Below are 21,360 nucleotides of genomic sequence, written 5' to 3'. Positions count from 1 at the left end.
AGAAAATTATCTAGAATCCAAAATAAAGAAAGTCTCATACCCAACCCAAGTGTTCGTTAATTTGTTTTTTTTTTTTTTTAGAAACTCTAATTTCAATTTCGATTATCTTTTTGCAGTGCATTTGAATTTTATTTTTATCTCTCATACTTGATTCATTTGTTACTCACAAATCTCTTATACGCTTTGATAACCCATTGTCCATGTGGAATACGATCCTGGACTTATCCTTGATACAACTTGACACTTCTACACTTGGAAGCACATTCGACCACGAGTCATGGTGCAGAAGGAAAATCATTACCTTAGCGCGGTCCTACCGGGACCCTTGATTTTCTTCTTTAATTGTATCTCTCATGTTCATCGCATCTAAATAGATCTAGAAATGTCAAGAGTAACGAATTCCAATTTTGTAAGATTTGACATTTTCTACATATATAAATCAGGAACATAAGTATGTTTAGATTGTAAATAAGAAATACATTCACAAAATCATGAGAATAAACATAAAGTTTCATCAAGTAATAATAAGTAATGCTACATTTCATATTCATTTTGAGAACTACAAATAATTTATTGAAAAACTTACTTGAAGTAGAAGACTATTAGTTTCAAAATCGTCAGAACCTTTGTGCTGATAACGTGTTATGAAACTAAAAAAGAAATGATATTACAAGAGAAAGAGTTGTTATTCAATGCAAAACTTGATTATATACAAATGAATTATACCCATATATATAGGAGTACAAATGAGTTTAGGTATAGTTTAAGTCTTAATTGATTGCTTAATGGTCTTAATTAATAGATAAAGATTAGTCTTAATTGATAGTTAAATGATCTTAATTGATGACTAAAGATGTTCATATAAATCAGTTTATAAAATAAAATAAAATAAAATTATAGTATTTGATAGGAATGATATTTTTCTTACTCATTATTAAAATGCAGAACAAGGGAAGAAGAAATATGTGGTTAGAAACAGAGAAGGCTACTTCAAAATATCAGAATACAGTTCACACACATGTGGGCAGTTGACCATCCACAAGATACGTGTTGCCGACGAGGTGTCCCAGCTGCTTTTAGACGTGAATCGAATTGAATGAGAAAAGGGACGCGTAACCAACACTGAAAAGGCTCACTCTATCCTCATCCTCTTTATCTTCTTCAATTATTTACCCGTTCTCTTTTGCCAAAACCTCCAAGGAGACCAGCTCTTCTTTTTCTCTCCTGTGATCCTTCCTATTAGCCTCCAAAGTCCTCGCCTTTGATCGCCCGTTTCCTTGATTTGCAAGCATCGATGGATTATTCAGATTCCCACAACAAACCAAACACCAACCTCCAAGAACACGACCCTCAGAAGCACCGCCAACCATCCAACAGTGAGCTCATGGCCAGCGCCAAGCTGGTGGCGGAGGCCGCCCAATCCACTCTGAGCCAGGAGAACGACAAGGTTGACAAGGGCAGGGTTGCTGGTGCCGCTGAAGACCTTCTAGACGCTGCCTCTCGCTACGGAAAGTTGGAAGAAAAGAGCTATGGCAATTATGTGGAAAAGGCGGAGACTTATCTCCACCAGTACCACTCCTCCCATTCCTCCACCACTTCCACTGATTCCGGTCACTCTGCAACCCAAACTGCAGACTCAGCACCACCGAGTGGTGATGATGGCCAATCTGGAAGTGGTTATGGGGATTACCTCAAGATGGCTGAAGGTTTCTTGAAGAAACGTTGATTCCGACAGCTGCTTTGCTGCATCTTTCTGCTGTTTTTCCTTTTTCTCGTTTATGTGCTGTATAATGTGGTCTGTATCTCTGCTTTGTGGGTTTAGCGTGTGGAATGTAATGTGGTCTGTATCTCTGCTTTGTGGGTTAGTCAATCTGTTCCAGAATCATTGAAAAAAAGTACTTGGCAATTTGGTATTAGCTCAACATGTCTGTTTCTCTTTCCCTCGTCTCAGATTGGCAATATTGGATGATTTGGTACAAATATCCAGTGATTTCTGTTTTTTCGGGTGCCATAATCACAACTCTGAGTCCTGCGCCTGCTTGTTGAATGGGTAAAAGACAGATTTTTCAGGAATAATTTGGTTAATAACAAACCGAAATTGGCTCCTCTTTACAACGAAATTAGTCAACTTTTCGTTCAAGTAGCTCATGCTCAACATGGCAACTGTAAAGGGCTCTTATTAATCCTCAAAATGTCTGTAAAAGAGGACTAAAAACCCTATGGCGTATAAAAATTCCACAATACTCTGAACAAAGATGTTCCTAAGATAGAGAGGACCTGGAATGGAAGGAAGCCTTAGGATTAACCAGTCCAATCCAGAGGTAACTCAGGACTTCACCAAAGAATTTAATGGTGCTTAGCCTTCATTAAAGGAGGGGACTTTAGCTAGCTTAAGCAACTGCCTAATTAACCAGCGATTCAAAAATTGTGTTTTTATTTAAATATAGAAATACTTTAGTTACAAAGTGAGTATATAAAAGTAATTACATAAATTGACATGGTTTGTTAAATTATAAAGTTATTTTTATTGTAAAACAAATCTGACAAATCACATGAAATCATTTATGGAATTATTTTTGTGTAATTCCTTTATAATTGTAGCACTACTTATTAAAATATAGCTGCTTTTTGTTGGAGACTTAAAACAAAAAGAAAATTAGCAAATTAGAATAGAAATGATCAAGGTTGGATCTTAGACAACATACTTATTTTACATAATGTGATGTCTCGTTATCAGCACATTCAAAACTACTGATTTTTATATTTTTTTTTCGTCTTAAATGTTTCGTTACAGATATTTATGAAAAGAGTTGTACGTGTGTAACAAAAAACGAAAGGAATGATAAATCAAGCTACTAAACGACGTCGTCTCTTTCAGTGTCTGGTTTTATCTATAGCATCGAGATCCTCCTACGACCCATTCTGCACTATTTTAACAACTCCTCATCATCTTCGTTCCAAATTAAAACGTCCCTTTTCAATTCCCATATATACCGATGAAAAGGTGAGATTCCCTTTCAGTTCTTCTTCAAAGTTAAAGTTTGCCTTTCCATTTCAATCCTTTATTGCACTAGTCTTTAATTCTCTTTTGCAATACAATTTTACGCATTGTTTTTGTGTTCATGTCTGTAAATATATATTTGATCCCTCCTTGAATTTAATTTATAATTCTGCAATCTTTACCGAAACTGGCTCCCATGGGAACTTTTTGATTTCCATTGCGTCGCCGTAAGTGGGAATTGAAAATGTCCCAGTTCTTTTGGTGGCCTTTTGTTATTCATATATTTCGCGTCAATTTAGGATCTTGATCTTTCTTAGATGCAAACAAGCAGCTGTTATGTTTTTGGGTAGACCTTAAGAGGATAAATTTTATTTTTGCCTGTTCAGTGCTCAAAAAGAAATGGTACAAGTTTTGGGTTATTAGTTTTGTTGGATTTCCGAGAGCCCATGTGCTAGAGTTTTGTTGGATGTCCCCTGAAAGTCGTTGCTATTTTGCATTTAGATTATTAACGCTCTCAACAATACATTTGAAATATGTTTTCCCGCATTTCCGCAGCCAATTACTGCACCAGAGTCCATTTTTTCTATTAACCTTTAACAAAAGGTTTAGCAGTTAGGTGAGCATGCGAGTTCTGTGGTATTACCTATGTGGGGATGCTAGATGGTGCGCAAATCTCATGTAGGCTTACGACTGCAGGTGTTGTTATCTGTACGTTAAGTGTATCATACTAGCTATACAAGTAAAAAGCATGTGGATTGATATGATCACATCTTTTTACCGATATGCCAAGGGTCATGAATGCTTGCAAATAAAACATACACATTTTCAAAGTTGGAATTCAAGGAGTTCTTGTTAACTAGCTTTCCACGACAGAGCTTTTGGCCAGCTCTCATGGCATACCTATTTTGTGCCTTTCTATATATACCCCTTGGATTGGGAAAAACCGTCACTTGTAGGATTTTAAGCCATTTATGATTTTGTGACAGGAAGTTATATTTGCATAATATTAAGTCCTTGCTTGTAGATTTGTTCCCAGCCATATTATACAGATAGTGATTCGCTTCCTAACTGTGACCTATTTGTTATAGGTTTAGTGTGAAGAACATGAGCTGGCAATAACTAACACTTGAAGAGGATGGATTCGTGAATGTTTAGTTTCATGGATTAGTCATTTGCTTAAGCTCCGTGATTTTAGCTGTTGCTCTTATCTAACTGGAGCTTTTCTTTTCTCGCAATGTGGAAATTTGCTTCAAATGCCATTGCAAGCATTGGACTGAAGAAAAACTCATTAGAGTCCACTCGAGCTTGTCCAGAGTGCTCAGATGATGAGGTGTGTTCGAATACTAGCCGAGATGAAGGACTGGAATGCCCAATATGCTGGGAATCTTTCAACATTGTTGAGAATGTGCCCTATGTCTTATGGTGCGGTCACACTCTCTGCAAAAATTGTGTCTTGGGGCTTCAATTGGCTGTGTTTAAATTCCCTACCCAACAAATCACGATTCCATTCTTCATTTCCTGTCCATGGTGCCATCTGCTATCATTCCGGCTAATTTATAAGGGAAATCTAAAGTTCCCTCGCAAAAATTTCTTTATTCTTTGGATGGTTGAGAGCTTGAATGGTGATCGATTAAAGTTTAGTTCCTCCTCCCACGGGGACAATCAACCAATTTGGTCTCCAAGATGCAATTTTGCACTTGGAAATCAAGCTACCAATGGTAACCAAAGAAGGGCCCCTTCTACTCATGGATCTAGACATCGGGTGTCCAGCAATGATAATGGTGGCAGCAATGTGGAGCGACACCAAATTTACCTTCACAATTTTCTGGATTTCTTCATTCACTTTACATCAAAGTTCCCTTTGGTCATCATATTTCTTCTGATTGCCTTTTTTGCAGTACCTGGCTGTGCTGTCATCTTGGTCCTCTACTTGGTAGTAACACTAGTTTTTGCAATCCCATCTTTCTTGGTATTGTATTTTGCATACCCTACTTTGGAGAGGCTGGTAAGAGAAATAACCTCATGAGATGTGGTTGGCTTCTTGAATCAGTTAACCCCAAAAACGTGTAGATCCAACTGTTCTTTTCTAAATCACCCCCATCTTTCTTCAAATTTGGTGGTGATTCTAGTACTGCACTTTCTGGAAATGCAACTGTTGGATGTCGATAAGTTTTTCAGATCTTTCCTGCGGTTTGTTTTTCTTGGAAGCTTTAAAAGGCATGATTCTACGATTGAATTCTCAAGTCTTGGGTTTCAGTGATTGTCAGTGATTTAAATTGCCATTGTTTGATAGAAGTTGATGAAGCTATATACAAACTTGAGTATGCATAAGATATATTCCTTGAAGCGCTTGTAGTGGTGATATCTGAAAATATTTGTTGCTCTCTTGCACCCAAGTTTTATAGTTATTGTTACTTTTGATCATAGGTTTGACTTTTATGCGAGATATAATTATGTTTATAGTGCTTAATCTACTGTTCTCTAGGAGTCTAGGACCAATGGGGTTAAATATCAGTCTTTATACGAAGCAGAACATAAGAAGAGAAAAAAACAACTTTGAAGTATGGCAGATTGATATTCTCCTGTTGTTGTCTACACAAATAAAAGATGGACGTGTTTTAGGGTGGTATATTCTTCAAATTTTTTGCATCAGCCTGATTGCAATCTCTTGGTGCTTAGGAAGGAAAAATGAGGCATGGATGAATTCTTCGCAGGTGGGAAATTGATTAGTAGAGCTGGTGACAGAAGCATCTCCGACTTGTGTGGCTTTACAAATTACTAGCGAGTCTGATCATCATTTTAATCCATTGTGAACAGTAGTGGGCGATGTCGATCATGGCCCTTACTGCCCTGGACACCTATTGCATGGAATTTGATTTTGGGAGGATGTGATTTTATGATGACGTGAAGGCTTACATGCAAAGCATAAACATAAATTCAGATTAAATGACATGCGTTTGTCCAAAAATGAAGTAAATTATCTAAAATCAACGAGATTATGTGAGCATTTTACTTTTGACTATAACTGGAGACCTCTCTTTGGTGTAGAACAGCGGGTCAGATGAAGAAGTTTCCATCGCTTTAGCATTGGCACATTGAGTTAGCTATGAAATTGAGAAACATATATTTGCAGGTTGCAGAACTAAAAATATATATAGATGTACTGTCCAAGAAAAAGTAGAAGATTCCATGAAATCAGATGAACTGGTCACATTCAGAAGCAGCAACACGTCTTTGGTTCTTTGCCCGTAGTTCTAATTTTTTTTGCCTTTTCTCTTGCTTTGTTCTCTTTTTTATTTCGCTTTTCTTCTGCCTTCACTCTTGCTCCTCCTGCAATCTGATCAATGAATTCTATGTCATCCCGGAATTCGTCTAAGGCATGTAACCTCCTTCTCTCCAGTTCACTCTGCATATAAAAAGATTTTATCAAAATCCCTATTACGTAACTCATAATCTGGGTTAGCTTAGGAAAAGAGAATGGAGCAAAACCTCTGTCCTATCTAGTTTGCGTCTGGCTTTTGCCTTCTTCTTTTCCTCCCAGGAAGTTATCGTGGATTTCTGCTTCTCAAACCTGAAATTCTATCTATTAGTGAATGAAGAGCTCATGTTTTTAGCTACTCCATCCAGCCGCATCTTTCCACTTTCAAGAGGAGTAGTGGTACGCATGCAACCTTTTTTACAATTATATTCTGAATGGAAAGTGACTAATTAAAACTTGAAATTTAAATAAGAAAAACGTTAGTATTTGTGATGAAGCAGCACTATCATTGTTTGTTGTATAACGGACTGTGAAATAATTGCATGAATATCATTATTTTGTTAAAGAGATCACTCTCGAAATGAATGAGTACCTGTCCTTGATCCTAGCCGACTCAGCTTTCTCCCAAGCATCTGCTTTTGTTTCTTCAATTACAGATCCCATTGAACTCTGCTGTCTGGTAACAGTTGTTGGGGTCCAAGGTTTTGATGAACTCTGCCTTTGGATTTCGTTTGGTGGTATTGTTGGTTTAAAGGTGACAGGAGGTTCAGATTTCGGTGGCGTAGTTTCGGGGTTCATAGCGATGTTGCTTCTCGACTGCTCAGCAAGAGTTGGAGTCCTTTTAATTGAAGGGACAAGCTGTATGGGCGCCTTTGCTGTTGTTGTTGCAGTTATTGGAAACTCGCTTTCTTGGCTTCCAGGAATTTTGAGTGATGTTTCCCCTAATTCACACCATCTCATGAATTTTTCTTGGAAAAAAACTCAAGTCAGGAACTCATTCATAACTGGCAGTGCTAATGCTGTGGCTTTACCTGAGAATCGCTTGGATGTTCTCCCAGGTTCTGCTGCCAAACTTGGTTTATCCTCCTTTATACTCTTGATTGCAGTCAAAGAGGTTTCGGGTCGTTTGCTTGTCTTTTTTGGATCTGGGAAGTGTGTTTCTTCAAGTCTCTTGATGGCAAATGCTGCAGCTGCTACTGCGGCTGCACGCTCTATTCCATTGTCTGAGTGATACTCCCGACTCATTTGCCTAGAGAACTGTCTTTGGATCCAGTTCTGAGATTTCTTCTTCTCTGTAAAACACACCATTAATTATGAATTTTAATGTATTGTTGCCTCGTCCATGCATTTCACCATTGTCCATCGAGAAATAGGTTTACCTTTGAAACTTTGAGACTTCTGAATTGGTATTCTTCGATCCCTAGTGCTCCCAGCCTCTTCAGTCTTTTCCTTGTGGACACCAGAAAGTCTCAACCTGGCAGAAGTTGTTAGTCATAATATTTGGTAAATTCTAGCAACAGCTTACTTACCTTATGGTGATAGAACCAAGCCCTTAAGGATCATGTCTTAACAGAATGATTCATTCTGGTTTATTTATGGATGAAGGACAGGACATGCACTCACGACAACCTTTTCGTCTATATATAAATTGCAGGTATTTCATAATTACAAAGCGGATTACCTCGTTTGCTTCAGCAAAGCGTCCATCGTTTGAGAATAATTCTGTTCCCAAAACTTCTGCGGGAGCAACGATTTGTTTTTTATTGTCTGATGTTTATTTGAAGAAGCATTATAGAAGAAAACATACGCCCATAAACGTTGGTCCTAGGCAGTGATCAGGGATGGGAGTGCAAGCAAGCTTGGGCATGCTTATTGCTTTGCATGTTAGGCCTGGTTTTGAATCTTGAAGATCTTTCGCGTGAAGGAAAGTATTCTTCTTTTCCTGGATGCCAAGCTTTATATGTGGGAGCGGACATAATCTTTCTTTTTCAAATGCCCTTTTCCACTTAATTATTTTCGTTCAATACAATGGATGCCATAAAACAGTCAGATGAAAGAATTTGCATCAGATACTGAATAATATTCTGTGCACAAAGAAGAGTTTTGAAGAACTTTTAAGAAGAAGAAGAAGAAGAACCCCTCCCCTGAAAGTGCATAATCATGCGTCTATTTGATTTTTCAACCCAAACATGATCAGAATTCTGCGACAACAAATTATGTGAAAGAGTTCTGTCACTGCTTTCTTTGGTCGGTTTCATTTTCCCAAAAACAAAAGCTGGTAATTTAGAAGGCGTGCGTTTCCATGGGCAGACAACCTCAAGATAAAAGAACGATTTCACTGAACAAAAAGAGAAGGCGTATTAGAAAAACAGCCTCGAAACTTGCTTTCGTTGAGAGTCGAACTCAAGACCTCCCGCTTACTAAACGGGTGCTCTAACCAACTGAGCTACGAAAGCATCTTTGTTCATGGTGCAACTATCTATTAATTTGAATCAGCTATTACAAACCAATGAGGTCAAATTGTCTTCAGCAACCAACAAAGTATAGAATCGGTGTTAGACTGACCTAATAAAGTGGGTTTTTTTAACGGTCGATGAGAATTTTCTACAATTTTATCTTCTGGACATTGAAACAATAAATGTGAACCCAACAAGAACAATGTGACCCCAGCAGCATTTAATAGAGTTGAAAGTGTTTACCACTCGTCATTTCCTTCGTTTTCATAGCAAGTTGCAACCAACCAGAGGCTGCTCGGCTTGCAGCTGTCCATGTGATGCACAACCGTTAGGACAATGCAAGGTGGGGTTAGAGCTTAACGTAATAAATTTTATTATTAAAAAGATATTTATCTTTTAAGATTAATATGTTTAAAGCATTTCAAATAGATTAGATTTGTTCAACGAATTAAAAAAATATTTTTTAAAGTGAAAATGACACAAAAGAGCATATCTTTAATATAAATCAAAGATTATAATAAAATAATAACAAAAATATTCTAATATAATCATTCTGATCTCTCTCTCTCGATAAGACCCAATTTGAAACACGAGCCTACATTAGATAATCTGAAGGAAGAAATAAAAATAAAAATAAAAAATTCACAGAACATCGATTGAAAATGATCATGCTTTCAAGATACCAAAAGGAGAAGAAGCTCCTTAAAATGCTACAGGAATATACTCATGTATCCCGTGAAAGAACATAAAAGAAAAATAAACCACTAAATATTAATGAGAAATTACCATGTTTCAGAATATCAAAAGGAACATCTCCTTAACACAGAGTACAAGGAATAGAAGACTATCACGCACTACAAGGAATAGAAGACTATTGAACAGGTTGAAAGATTTGGGTTATATGCACTTTCCGAGAGAGCTAAAACACCATTAAAGAGAGGAGAGAGAAACATGAGTGAAAGTTGCCGAGTTTCTATGAATCCAAAGGTTAAAATATGTAAATACTAAAAATTACAAAAGCAATTTCGTCTTTTGACAAATCTATACTCACATTTTTCAGTACAAAAAAAAAAAAATAATGATAGACTTATTATCTTCTTATCACTCTTTTGCTACTTTTTATTTTTTGAATTTTTTTTATTTAATTGTTTTTTTTTATATATATATTTGGGGAAAGTGTGTTTCGAACTCCAAACCTCCATTTTGGAAACTAGGAGTTATGCCAATTAGGTCAGAGGTATTTGGTATTTTTATTTAATTGTTAAAGTAGTGACAATTAGTAAAATTATATATTTTTTAAATTTTTTCTTAATGATTAAGATGTTAACAAATATTTAAAAGAAAATAATAAAAAAATAAAATTTCAAATACACTAGAGTGGTAAATGAGTGGTAAGAGAGTAGTAAGCCTATCATCATCCATAATAAAAAGTACATTGTTAGAAAAGTATTAAAATCATACTTTTTCTTCATAGTTTCTGGCTTATTTGGACCTAAAAAGTACTTTTATTTAAAATATCTTAACATTCTATATTTATTATTAAAAGTACTTTTAGTGCTATTTAAGCATTTTTCAAACCTCCCAATCCTAAACAAAGCTGGCACCTTAAGCAAGCTTGTGTATAAGCCAGTTTTTCTTTCGGTTCTTTGCCCAGTTCTACAGGATGAGAGCTTGAGCACTATCAATGAATGCTCTATAATACAATTTTCTTTAAAATATAAAGAAATTTTTTCAAAAGTGCCATTCAATGGATTTTGTATTTCATTCTTTATTTTACATTTTGTTACAGGAATCCAATAAATGTGGAGGAAACTATTCATCGTTATAAATATTTTAAATTAATTCCTCTACTTATTGTTGATTTCCTATTGGAGAAAAAATATTAAAAAGTATAATATTTAAATGATATAAAAAAAATAGATAAGTTGATGTACGGTATATTGTAAAAATTAGTATATAAAATAGAAAAAATAGATTTTGATGATATATTTTAAGGATTGGATGAAGAATCTATTGGAACCCTTCCCTGGAATTCAAAACCATAACTATTTGTATCTGTAAACACTAACCATCAAAGTTTTTCATGTTCAGAGATGAACTCGACAATACATAATGCTGAGAACCGGACCACGCCTTGTGTTCAAAGCTTTTGCTTGTGCATAGCTGAAAATTTGTCATCCATGAAAATTAGGTCTCGGCTAGATTTTTTTATTTTGTGCATTTGTGGATGTGAATGCAGTCATGATTTTGGGGAGGGTTTGAACAGGCTCCTGAGCATGCTACAACACCCACTCATTTCAACCTGGCCAAATAAATGGTGGAATCTACTTCTCAGCAATTCTTTTCTCTGCTAATAGCCCGTAATAACACTGTCGATTAATCAAAAGTGCAACTTGCCAAGTGTTGACACAGCAAGATCATTCTTTGATGAAAAGTAAGTACCCGCAAAACATTTGGGAACAATTTTCAAATAAATGATACAATTCTCCGTCTCTACATCAATGTATCTTCATGCAACGATTAAAAAATTACAACCATAGAAACTATTTACAGCTTGATAACCTCCCTAGCAACATGAGTAATCATCAAATAATACACTTCTACTCGAAGTTCATATAATTGGCACAATCATAGAAGAACAAAATTTAATTTCCCATTTCATTTAAAAAATCAGACGAACCCTTTGCTTTGGCAACGTAATACAATACATCTAGTTAAGGAGTTGGTTGTATTGACTAAACAAGGAACTCTGTGTCAGAAACTTCAAGGACTTTGTGAACACCTATTGGCTTTACACCTGGCCGGAATGCATTTCCGTCAATATACCTGTTTGAAACACATTTAAGTAAAAATAAATAACTTGATTCAATGCTCAAACGCAGGAATTGGTAACTTTTAAAGATTTTTTTTTGGATACCAACTTTTAAAGATTTGAGTGGTCACGAAAACTCACATTTCTTTCAAGAACGGGTGTTTGTAGAAAGCATCAGGAATTCTTCCTGTAAACTGGTTGTGATCCAAGTACCTGAAATCAAATCAAGGAATATTTCAGAGTATATACTAAAATTCCCTCTGCAACCATTGAAAATATCAGGCGGTGATGGATAGATCCGGCTACTATAGGAGACAAAAAAGTAGCATGCATTCCTTGAAATGCCAACTAAAAGATGAATGCCTGCAGAGAAATGCCAGTTTATTGCGTGGCTAATACAACCCATCTAAATTCTCCAAAATGGACCTAGTTTCACATCAAGACAGGCAAAAGATCAATTCGTATTTCATACTCCGCAACCATCAAGAATGGAGCATTAAATTAATATCCTAATACATGAATCATCTAAATAATGCATATTACGATATTGAGGGTTTCAGATTCTAATAAAAAGCAGCAACCCAGTTGCCAAGTTAGGAAGATAAGCAGGCTGCATGATTCTGGACACCCCAAAATGTGTGGCAGACATTCCCATTAAACTTTATTATTTCCATTCCTGCATGATAAAACACTGCTTTGGTGGTGCCATAGCAAGCAGGTGAAAATAATAGCAAACAAAATATTAAAGAAATTAAGGACCATTAATCTAAATCGCAGGAACCTTATGTCAAAGGGAATTCCCATTAAAAAGTAGTTATAACCTAATAGCTAGATCCAGATCAAGTTAATTAAGTCAGCAAAACACTGATGAATCATATTTTATCTTTTAGACAGGGGAACCATTCTCCAAAAAGAGATAGAGAAGACAAATAGAGGAATCAGCGTCCAGAATGCCAGTTTAGTGTGCTTTTACAACAGAAAAGGGCAGCAGAACCTTCACACTCCCATATCCATGAAGTATACCGTTACAGTAACCAGGCAAAAACAACAGGATTAACCAAAAGAAATTCTGAAAGAGAACTCACAAGTAAATCAGTTTAGGAATATGAGCAAGTCCTGATGGTATTACTCCAGACATTTTATTGTAGGAGAGGTACCTGTGAATGGTAAAATAGCCAACAATAGGGACCAGAAATACATATTAGGATAATATGAGTTTACAGGAATAAGCAGTGCTCATATCTGCAATTGAGAGAGAGAGAGAGAGAGAGAGAGAGAGAGAGAGAGAGAGAGAGAGAGAGAGAGAGAGAGGGAAATATAGAAGCAATACTCACAAAATTTCCAAGTTGGCCAAGTTTGCAAGCTGTGCCGGTATTCCTCCCGTTAAATAATTGTTATTTAGATATCTACAAAAAATACGTAAGAATAGAAACTTGTAAATTTTAGTTCAGAATTGCAAAATATCAAGGAAATGACTAAATTCTCCAAGCAAAATAACTTACAGGTTGCGAAGAGCTGGAAAGCACCCCTCTATGCGTATGAGTTCCCTTATTGTACCCACCAAATGATTATTACCAACATCTCTATGAGCATGTAAAATTACAACAAACAAGTTAGAAGCCTGATGGAAAGGCATGCCCTACAACATTATGCACTAAAGAGGATATGGATTGTTACAGGTGCCGAAGATTTTGTAGAGTTCCCAATTCTGCAGGAATTCGTCCGATTAAACGATTTTCTTGTAGATATAGATACCGAAGCTCTGGAAGGTTAGCAAGCTCCCTGGGTATTTCACCTTTAAAGTTGTTGAAGCTCAGATATCTGCACAAGTTTCGAGAAATGAGATCTTAACCCAAAATAGAATAAATACTACGAAGAGGATCTCAAAACTTAATTGTCATAGAAGTTAAAGTACTCACAGATGAGTTAGACTCTTCAATTCGCCAATTTCAGGAGGTATGGCATCTTGAAGCTTATTCCATCTCAAATTACTGAGAAAAATACTCAAATTAGAACTAAAAGATCAAGAAAATGAGCTAAAGCTTTCAAAAATTAAAATCACATAAACTAAGGCTCATGATTGAGCAGAGAAGGAGGGGTATATGTTCTCCACAAACCGACAACAGTAATCAGTGTCGAAGGAATTTGTGTATCTTTAGCTATATACGTCCACTCTATTAAGGAACACTGAATAAAATTGCAAGTCTTAAATATGAAACTAAAGAGCGAAACATGATAATAAAAAATGACCAAAATGCTACATCATAAGTTAAACGTATCAAGAATGTTTTTAAACAGACCAATAGTGATCTTAAGTGAATGTAAAGGACTGTACAGTATTTTAAGCCGCCTCAACCGTCCGATCTGAGGAGGAATTGGCCCAGTCAACTTGTTATTGTGGAGATCCCTGTCATGTGGACACAATCGTATGTATCAGATTTTATAAGTACAATCAAATATATCATATACCTCTGAAGAATCAAAGAAGTTATGAATTTATCGTTTTGATAGGTAATTCATCTTTATATTTATAATTGGAGGAAGATTGACTTTTAACGTATTCCCACTACAAGTAAATTGTTTTCCATCAAACTGTCGGTGTCCACGGACACTTGAATCTCATTTATTGATTTATTTCTAAAATCTAGGGGAATGAATTATGTAAAGTAATTGACAGCCAAATAAATCAAAATAGAATGAAGGAGTGAAAATGATCACTTTTACATTGAAGGAGCCAAAGTCATTGGAATAACACTTTCTACATTTCCAATAAAACTAAGTATAGAAGAAGCTTACAGCCTCGTGAGATCCAACAGATTGGTCACAGCAGTAGGAAAAGGCCCCACAATCGACACCGCGTAAACCTCTCTGCAAAATATAAACCAAGCAGTAATCTCCAGTTATAAACCGCCCTAAAAAATCGACCTATTCTTCCACTAATTCGAAGAAATCTGATCCAAAAAAACGAAGAATAAAGAAGGAACTTACAATTCAGTGACGACTCTGTAATCACCTTGAGTGGAGCAGGTGACCCCAGACCAGGGCGGCAGATCGCCATCACCGCAAGGATCGTCTCCCACCCACGCGTAGACCACCCTCCATCCGAGAGACGCCTTAATTTCGTTCAGTGCTTTCACTGAACCAATCATGTGCCAATTTCAAACACTTAAAGGTCAACAAAACAAAAAGAAGAAGAAAACGAGATCGAGAGGAATGTGAGAGTTATACCGTCCCGTTTAAGGGTTTTAGAATGAGCGAGGTTGAGTAGGGATAACGAAATGAGGATCACAGAGAATGCAAGCAGTGGAAAGCGCGCCATTAAAAGGGACGCCAAGAACTCCCCGTCTCCCCGTCTCTCTCAACTCTCTCTGAAGAGGAGGACCGGCTTTGTAGGCTTTGACAGATCTGAACAGTAATTGAAGAGATCTATGTTTACAGCGTTTGATTCATCGCAAGTTGGGTAGAAGTCAGATATGGAGAAGCATCATCGATTCATCATCGTCATCATCACTCTTTACTCTTTAAAGTCTTCGTTTTCGTCGGTGCGATTTATTTATTAATTTATTTATTTATGGGAACTGCCCTACCGAAATCAAAATGGAGTAAGTTTGGGCCAGTTTGAGCATTTCGCTGCTGGGCAAGACCAAGCCCATGTGTTACACGTTCGAAGTTGCCAAATGTCGTGCGTTTTATATTGCTTACTAATTTATTTTCCTGTTTCCAGTTCGAGGTGCCTATTTAATTTTGAACAGTTTTATTAGAAATCATGATTTAATTTAAAAGATAAATTTAAAATTTAGATCTTATAAATTAAATTATACTACATGAATGATATGTGGTGAAAAGATTTTCAAATAACAGTTGTCTTTAAATTTTATAGAATCTATATACTGGTTTTAATTTTTCTTTTTTAATTTTGGAATCTATTCATTATAAAAAAAACCTTCATATCTATAATACTTTTCTTTTCACAAAATATGACTTTTTCTTTAGTTGAACTAGAGCGAAATAAAGTGACATATATATATTAATATATCTATTGTTAAGTTTATGTATAAATATTATATATATATATATATATATATAATAAAAAAAGTTTATATACTGACGTGACATAATAGAACATGTTATATCTATTTCAAGTGAGTGTGTAGACTTTCTTGTATAAGATTTCTGTGTAGATTAAATATTTCTCCTACATTTATTTGGAATCATCTGCCAACACTTGAACTTGTTATTTAAAAAAATAATAATTGATTGAATGGTTGAAGGGCATTATCATATTATGGTAATGGAAAAAAAAAATGTGGCATATATATATATATATATATCGAAACCTAATATATTTTTTGTTGGCTATCTAGTCAAAATAAAAGGAAAAATAATATTTAATAGAAACTATCCCATATATAGTGGAAGGAAAATGCTAGTATGTCTTATGAATTTGTCTCCTCATTTTGATCGCTCATGTATTAAATTTTTTTTACTTAATGATTAATGAAGTAATTTTAAATGTATTAGTATATTTTTTTAAAAATAATATTTAAATATGTTTAAAAAATATAAAAATAAAATATAAATTTGTACTAGTTGGCACGACGAGACCACTCGTCGTCAAACCTCGACACACTAGCACCACTTACAGTAAGAATCGAAAATCCTTTCATTTTCTTTCAATCGATGGTTCTGGGTGCTTGCAAGGTGATGCCTACAGAAGTAATACATAATTGACCATATCTACTTTTACCGGCTAAGACAAATGAGAATAAACAATAATGATATTCATGATCAAGAGTCTCCTTTTCTCACACGGCGTTACCAATTTCAGCAAAGGCATTATGTCACAAGCGGTGTTACTCTGCGGCCTGCACTTGACTCGTGCATGAGATCGCTAGGTTAAAATCATCCTATTATTTTTTTTAAATTTTTTTATTTATATTTTTTTATCATGTTAAAATATTTTTAAAAAATATAAAAAAAATAACTAATATATTAATAATCAATTTCTTAAGTTAAAAAAAATACAAGAGATATCAAAATGAGGTGTGAAAGTAACATTTTTGTCGTATCACAGCTTTGCGGATCCCAAAACTTGCTGGTTTTAGTTTAGGAGATGCATGAGGCTCTACATTTATAGCTTTGAGACAAAAAAGAAATTGCATTTTTTGAGCGTTACTGCATGCATGAAAGCCTTCCACGTCGATTACCATACAAATATTAAAGAAAATAAAATAAAATAAATAAGCTAAAAGTAAATATTAATTGCCTCAAATTCCACCTGATTTTGAAACCAAGAAAAGAAATTAAACAACAGATCAGGCCGGCGTTAGAAGCTCCCTCGATCTCTGCAGAACGATCCAAATAGTAATTACACATGCATCGGAGTTTGAGAAGTCCGTTTTGCCCTCAGACCCGGTTGACTAATTGGCATCATCTCTTTAAACAGCTCCGGTTTTAAAGAAACTCGTGTGTTTCTCTTGAAATTCCCCACCTCTCCCGAACTCATGTAGCCTTAACTAACTATTTCCGTGCTTGTTTCTGCCTTTTTGCCCCCCTCACCTGAGGAGGACGCAGCATCGCCAAAAACAGCCATGGAAATAGCAACGTCGCCAGTGCCAGATCATCGAACAGGAAGATTCTCATACATATAATTAAGTGCAACCAAGATAATTAGTCTTGGGTATATATTAATAAGATTACCCGTAGCCACGAACCAAAGAGTACTCTTCCGCAGTAGAAACCGAACAGCCATCACGTGTGTACCTTCCTCCATCGCTGCTTGTATTGAGGAAAAAGATGATTAATTGAGATCGGAACATCATGAATGATACCAAGATACGGAAAGAAACGGCGAAGGAAGAAGCAGAGTTGCTAAGTATGTATATAGATGTAGTAGTACGCGGGACAGAAACGGGTAAACTTAGCGGCCGGGGCTGGGGTAAATGATGGTACGAGAAAATTGATGAAAAAAGATCGATGGTATTGATCATCGGTCACAGTAGAACTAGCTAGCTGCAGGTAATTAAGTAAAACTGTGGAGGTTGGTTCAAGGCCGCCAGGGGGAGGGGGGGTAGATATATTCAACTAGCTAGTTGTGAAGGGGGTTGGGTCCGGAGGGGACTAGTCTCTTTTCCACACCGTATCTTGGGTCGATTTCATCAGTTTGTAAGGGCGGCGGTGGCGTGAGGTGTCGATAGTGGTGGATTCTCTGAAGTTGGAAGCAGAAAGAACGTGATTTTTCGCTGGAAAGAGAACCGCAAGAATTAGGTTGATGATGATGAGGGTAGAGTAGTCGGTGGTGGCCGTAGTGGTAATTGCGAGTGTTTCTTGAAGAGGCTTGATCTGGCATCTTTGGGTACTTGGAGATGCGAGAGGCTGATGCGAGGCCAAACAGGAGGAGGAGGAGGAAAGCTATGATCAGTATCAAAAGCCGGCGAGCGTAGGCGGAGGTGGTTGAAGAGGGAGAGCTCTCCATGGCTGCTCTTAGAGAAAGAGAGAGAGAAAGAGGTGGAGTTGTGGGAAGGGAAGGAGTGGGGTTTAGGGGGTAGAAAGGGAGAGGGACGTGGGGGTGGGAGGGTTTTCAATGCAAAGCAAGAGACACATGAAGGTGAATATAATTGCCTAGGAAAATTGGGGTCACCCACGGATGGGGTTCGCATTGCATTGGGTGTAGTCGGCAATTACCACATGCATCTCCGATCAATTAATGGGTCTCACGTATTATATATGCATGTCTAGGACTAGGATGGCCCATTTAGAACTTTGACAGGAATAAAACCTACCAAGCATTTAATAACGTGGAGTACCACAAATTTTGTTTTCTTTTTCTTTTTCTTTTTCTTTTTCTTTTTCTTTTTTCTTTTTTTGGTAGGGTTATTCTATACGTTACACTCTCGTTAATTTTTATTTGTTACCTATTATTCATAAATAATTAAGTTGATTTCTAATTTATTAAATTATAAATTCAATAATTAATAGATAATTTCACATAATCCAAATAGAATAAGAATGAAATAAAAATGTGGTATTTTTTTAAAATAGAATAAGGCTTTTAATTAATGCACAAATTAAAAACATTGATGTATAGAAGTTGACGTGCAGCCTACCACATCATCTTCCATTAATTAACAAAGATTGATAAATTTAACAATTTCTTACTAATGTAATACATCCCGTTGTACTTGTAAATATCATGACCATTTCAAGTAATTAAGAAACTCTTTCAACTTCGTGTCATTTAAAGCCTGTTAATGAATGGACCGCAAGGTGGACGCTGGCTGCACAAAATAGACAGCATGCATGTGTAGAATCAAGCTAGAGAATTTTGTGTTCTTTTATATTCAATGGTCATGAATTAACTTCTTGATCGCCATTCACTCAATGTTTAATCCTTAATTAGTATATATTTTGGATGATTTTAATATTTGAAAACTGTTATCAATATAAAAAAATTATATAAAATAAGTCTATAAATTGACATGATTTTATATAATTCATTAGATTTATTTTATAATAAAAATAACTTTACAATTTAACGTATCACATCAAATCATATCAATTTATGAATTTATTTTTATATAATCTATTCTTAACTAAAGCATTTTCTTTAATATTTTTTGTTCTCTCTTCCGGGGTATGAGATGGGGTATCGTGCCTATGATGGCTTGCCTGGTCCGATTCTGTTCTGACAAGGATCATCCCCTCCCAGATTCAATACACGATACTTTCCGAGTAGATTACGATTTGTTCGCCTCGTTCGATCGAGAGACAACATTGTAAAAACAAAGTATTATTTGAAGTAGTTTTTGTATTAGTAAAACTGTAAAAGAACTGCACATTTAAAAAAATTAAAAAAAAATTAATTAATTTTTTATATAAATTTTATATTTATTATTATTTTTAAATAATTGCACACACTTGCATTGTATAATGACAAATATGATTTTTTTTTTTTTTTTTTTTTTTGAATTAGCCTGCCAATAAACACACGATTACTTGCTCTGGCCATTCACCTTCTCAACAAGCGACCTCATGTCAGGCTTTACATAAATCGAACCTTAGCCACGCATGTTACTCTCACGTACGTAGTGGATGACACGAATTGACACTTGTGTTATCCTCTACAGAAGTTTTTGACTATTTTTCGCAACAATCAAACGTTGGAGGAGTACTTGAGTGACTTGTGTCTCTATTTCAACACCGCCACGCGTGGTTTTCACCCTCTACAGTCTACACCATGTATGGAAATTGATAAGAGATCTGATAATTGGTCGGAGTACCGACATGGTTTCGACAGTAATTTTTTTTATTTTAGTGATTAAGGAAATTATTTTTAATAATATTATAAATATTTGTTTTAAAAATTGTTTAAAACTATTAAAAAAACACATTAAAAAATACACAAAGCAAAAAAGTTTCTCGATAATTATCTGTGGCTGTAGCCACCCCTCATATATTTATCATTATTTGTTTGATAACTCTTCACTAATCAAAGATGCATGAAACTAAGGCCTAGTTTGATGAGATAAAATGAGATGAGTTGAGATAAGTTAAATAAAATATTATTAAAATAAATAAAATATTATTAAAATATATTATTTTTGTATTGAAATTTAAAAAAGTTGTATTGAGATTTAAAAAAGTTGTATTGGAATTTAAAAAAAATTGTATTGGGATTTAAAAAAGTTATATTAGAATTTTATTTTGTATGAAGATTTGAAAAAATTATAATGATTAAGATGAGATGAGATGAGGTGAGAGTTTTGTGAAAACGAACAAGGCCTAAATTAAAATCAATACAACACTGATATTCGCAGAGTGATGTTTGAGATTGTATCAGCGCCTGCATCACACGTACCGATGGGGACGGTTGGTGAAGCAGTTTTTAAAATAAATTTTACTATTTATCTCCGTACACCATATATTAATTTTTTATTTTTATTTTTTTTTAATTAAATAAATTCTTCTATTCATCATCCATACATCACATATTTAATAAGATAAAAATAAAATAAAAAATAAATATAATATATAAGAATAATAAATAAAATTATTATTTTAAAATATATTAGATGAGAAAATCTAACAATACAAAGCATCTATTTTTTAGAATAGCGACGTGAGTCCTATGTGTAGCTCTATGTGACTCGTGTAGCTAAGAGCATTGTCATTATCCAATGCAAGTCTAAAATTTTAAAATTAAAGATTATTTCTCTCTGCATTGGACTAACCATATATAAAAAGTTTAAAATTTCATACCTAGCAAGCTCCTGTATAAAGAAACTATATTTTATTACTTTATCTTAACTCCCACACTCACACTCACCCTTCCCTCCAGTACAAAGATCAAAATTATATAAAAAGTTTCATTTCCTCGTTTACAATCATATGCAGGGATATATAGTAGGGATATTTTAATTTTTTTTTACAATTTTCTAATATATTAAGTATATATTTATTGTAAAAATGTTTATTCTTTACAATTTTCTAATATAACAGGGATATATATTTATTGTAAAAACCTGGATATAACATAAACTATAAAGAAATTCAATGTCATAGCTTTGCTTCCATGAAAAAATATTTTCAAAATAATAATTTTATTGTTTAATAAAGTTATTAATTAATATATAAAATATATTTGTAAAATATTAAAAAATAATTATTAAATATTATAAAAATATATAATATCATATTATTATTTAGAGTTTAAAATAATTAATTTAATATAAACTAATCTAATTAAAAATTTATATTATAATCAAAATGTGACATTAAAATTCTATTTTAAACTTGACAATGGCCAATGCTCTGTGTCTCCATTTGACACACT

At 34.8% G+C, this 21,360-nt stretch overlaps 4 protein-coding genes and 1 non-coding gene across 5 annotated transcripts; 2 read left to right on the top strand and 3 right to left on the bottom strand.

Moving 5' to 3' along the window:
- Positions 1–1,106: 1,106 nt before the first annotated feature.
- LOC122308740 (nodulin-related protein 1-like) lies at positions 1,107–1,916 on the top strand. The gene has a single exon (XM_043121945.1). It carries the CDS (start codon positions 1,295–1,297, stop codon positions 1,724–1,726), a length of 432 nt encoding a protein of 143 aa, XP_042977879.1. The 5' UTR covers positions 1,107–1,294; the 3' UTR covers positions 1,727–1,916.
- A 937-nt stretch (positions 1,917–2,853) lies between these two features.
- LOC122310994 lies at positions 2,854–5,425 on the top strand. Its single transcript, XM_043125315.1, has 2 exons — positions 2,854–3,004; positions 4,090–5,425. The coding sequence occupies exon 2, from the start codon at positions 4,236–4,238 to the stop codon at positions 5,025–5,027; it is 792 nt and encodes a 263-aa protein (XP_042981249.1). The 5' UTR covers positions 2,854–3,004; positions 4,090–4,235; the 3' UTR covers positions 5,028–5,425.
- Positions 5,426–6,000: 575 nt separating this feature from the next.
- Positions 6,001–8,558, bottom strand: LOC122310993 (remorin 1.4-like). The gene is made up of 6 exons (XM_043125314.1): positions 7,942–8,558; positions 7,640–7,734; positions 7,292–7,552; positions 6,853–7,201; positions 6,491–6,572; positions 6,001–6,407 (listed from the first exon to the last, which is right to left on the bottom strand). The coding sequence occupies exons 1-6, from the start codon at positions 7,965–7,967 to the stop codon at positions 6,216–6,218; spliced, it is 1,005 nt and encodes a 334-aa protein (XP_042981248.1). The 5' UTR covers positions 7,968–8,558; the 3' UTR covers positions 6,001–6,215.
- An 84-nt stretch (positions 8,559–8,642) lies between these two features.
- Positions 8,643–8,716, bottom strand: TRNAT-AGU. Its single transcript has one exon. It is a non-coding gene; the product is annotated as a tRNA-Thr (tRNA).
- Positions 8,717–11,168: 2,452 nt separating this feature from the next.
- LOC122311722 (probable leucine-rich repeat receptor-like protein kinase At1g35710) lies at positions 11,169–15,086 on the bottom strand. Its single transcript, XM_043126363.1, has 11 exons — positions 14,757–15,086; positions 14,517–14,664; positions 14,325–14,396; positions 13,864–13,935; positions 13,448–13,519; positions 13,206–13,349; positions 13,031–13,111; positions 12,863–12,934; positions 12,614–12,685; positions 11,670–11,741; positions 11,169–11,542 (listed from the first exon to the last, which is right to left on the bottom strand). Exons 1-11 carry the CDS (start codon positions 14,845–14,847, stop codon positions 11,452–11,454), a joined length of 987 nt encoding a protein of 328 aa, XP_042982297.1. The 5' UTR covers positions 14,848–15,086; the 3' UTR covers positions 11,169–11,451.
- Between the last annotated feature and the right edge of the window lie 6,274 nt (positions 15,087–21,360).

Source organism: Carya illinoinensis, chromosome 5 (assembly GCF_018687715.1).
Source record: "Carya illinoinensis cultivar Pawnee chromosome 5, C.illinoinensisPawnee_v1, whole genome shotgun sequence".
NCBI classification, from domain to species: Eukaryota; Viridiplantae; Streptophyta; class Magnoliopsida; order Fagales; family Juglandaceae; genus Carya; species Carya illinoinensis.
Note: the sequence above shows the minus strand (reverse complement) of the source record. Positions and strands in the feature narration are given on the sequence as shown.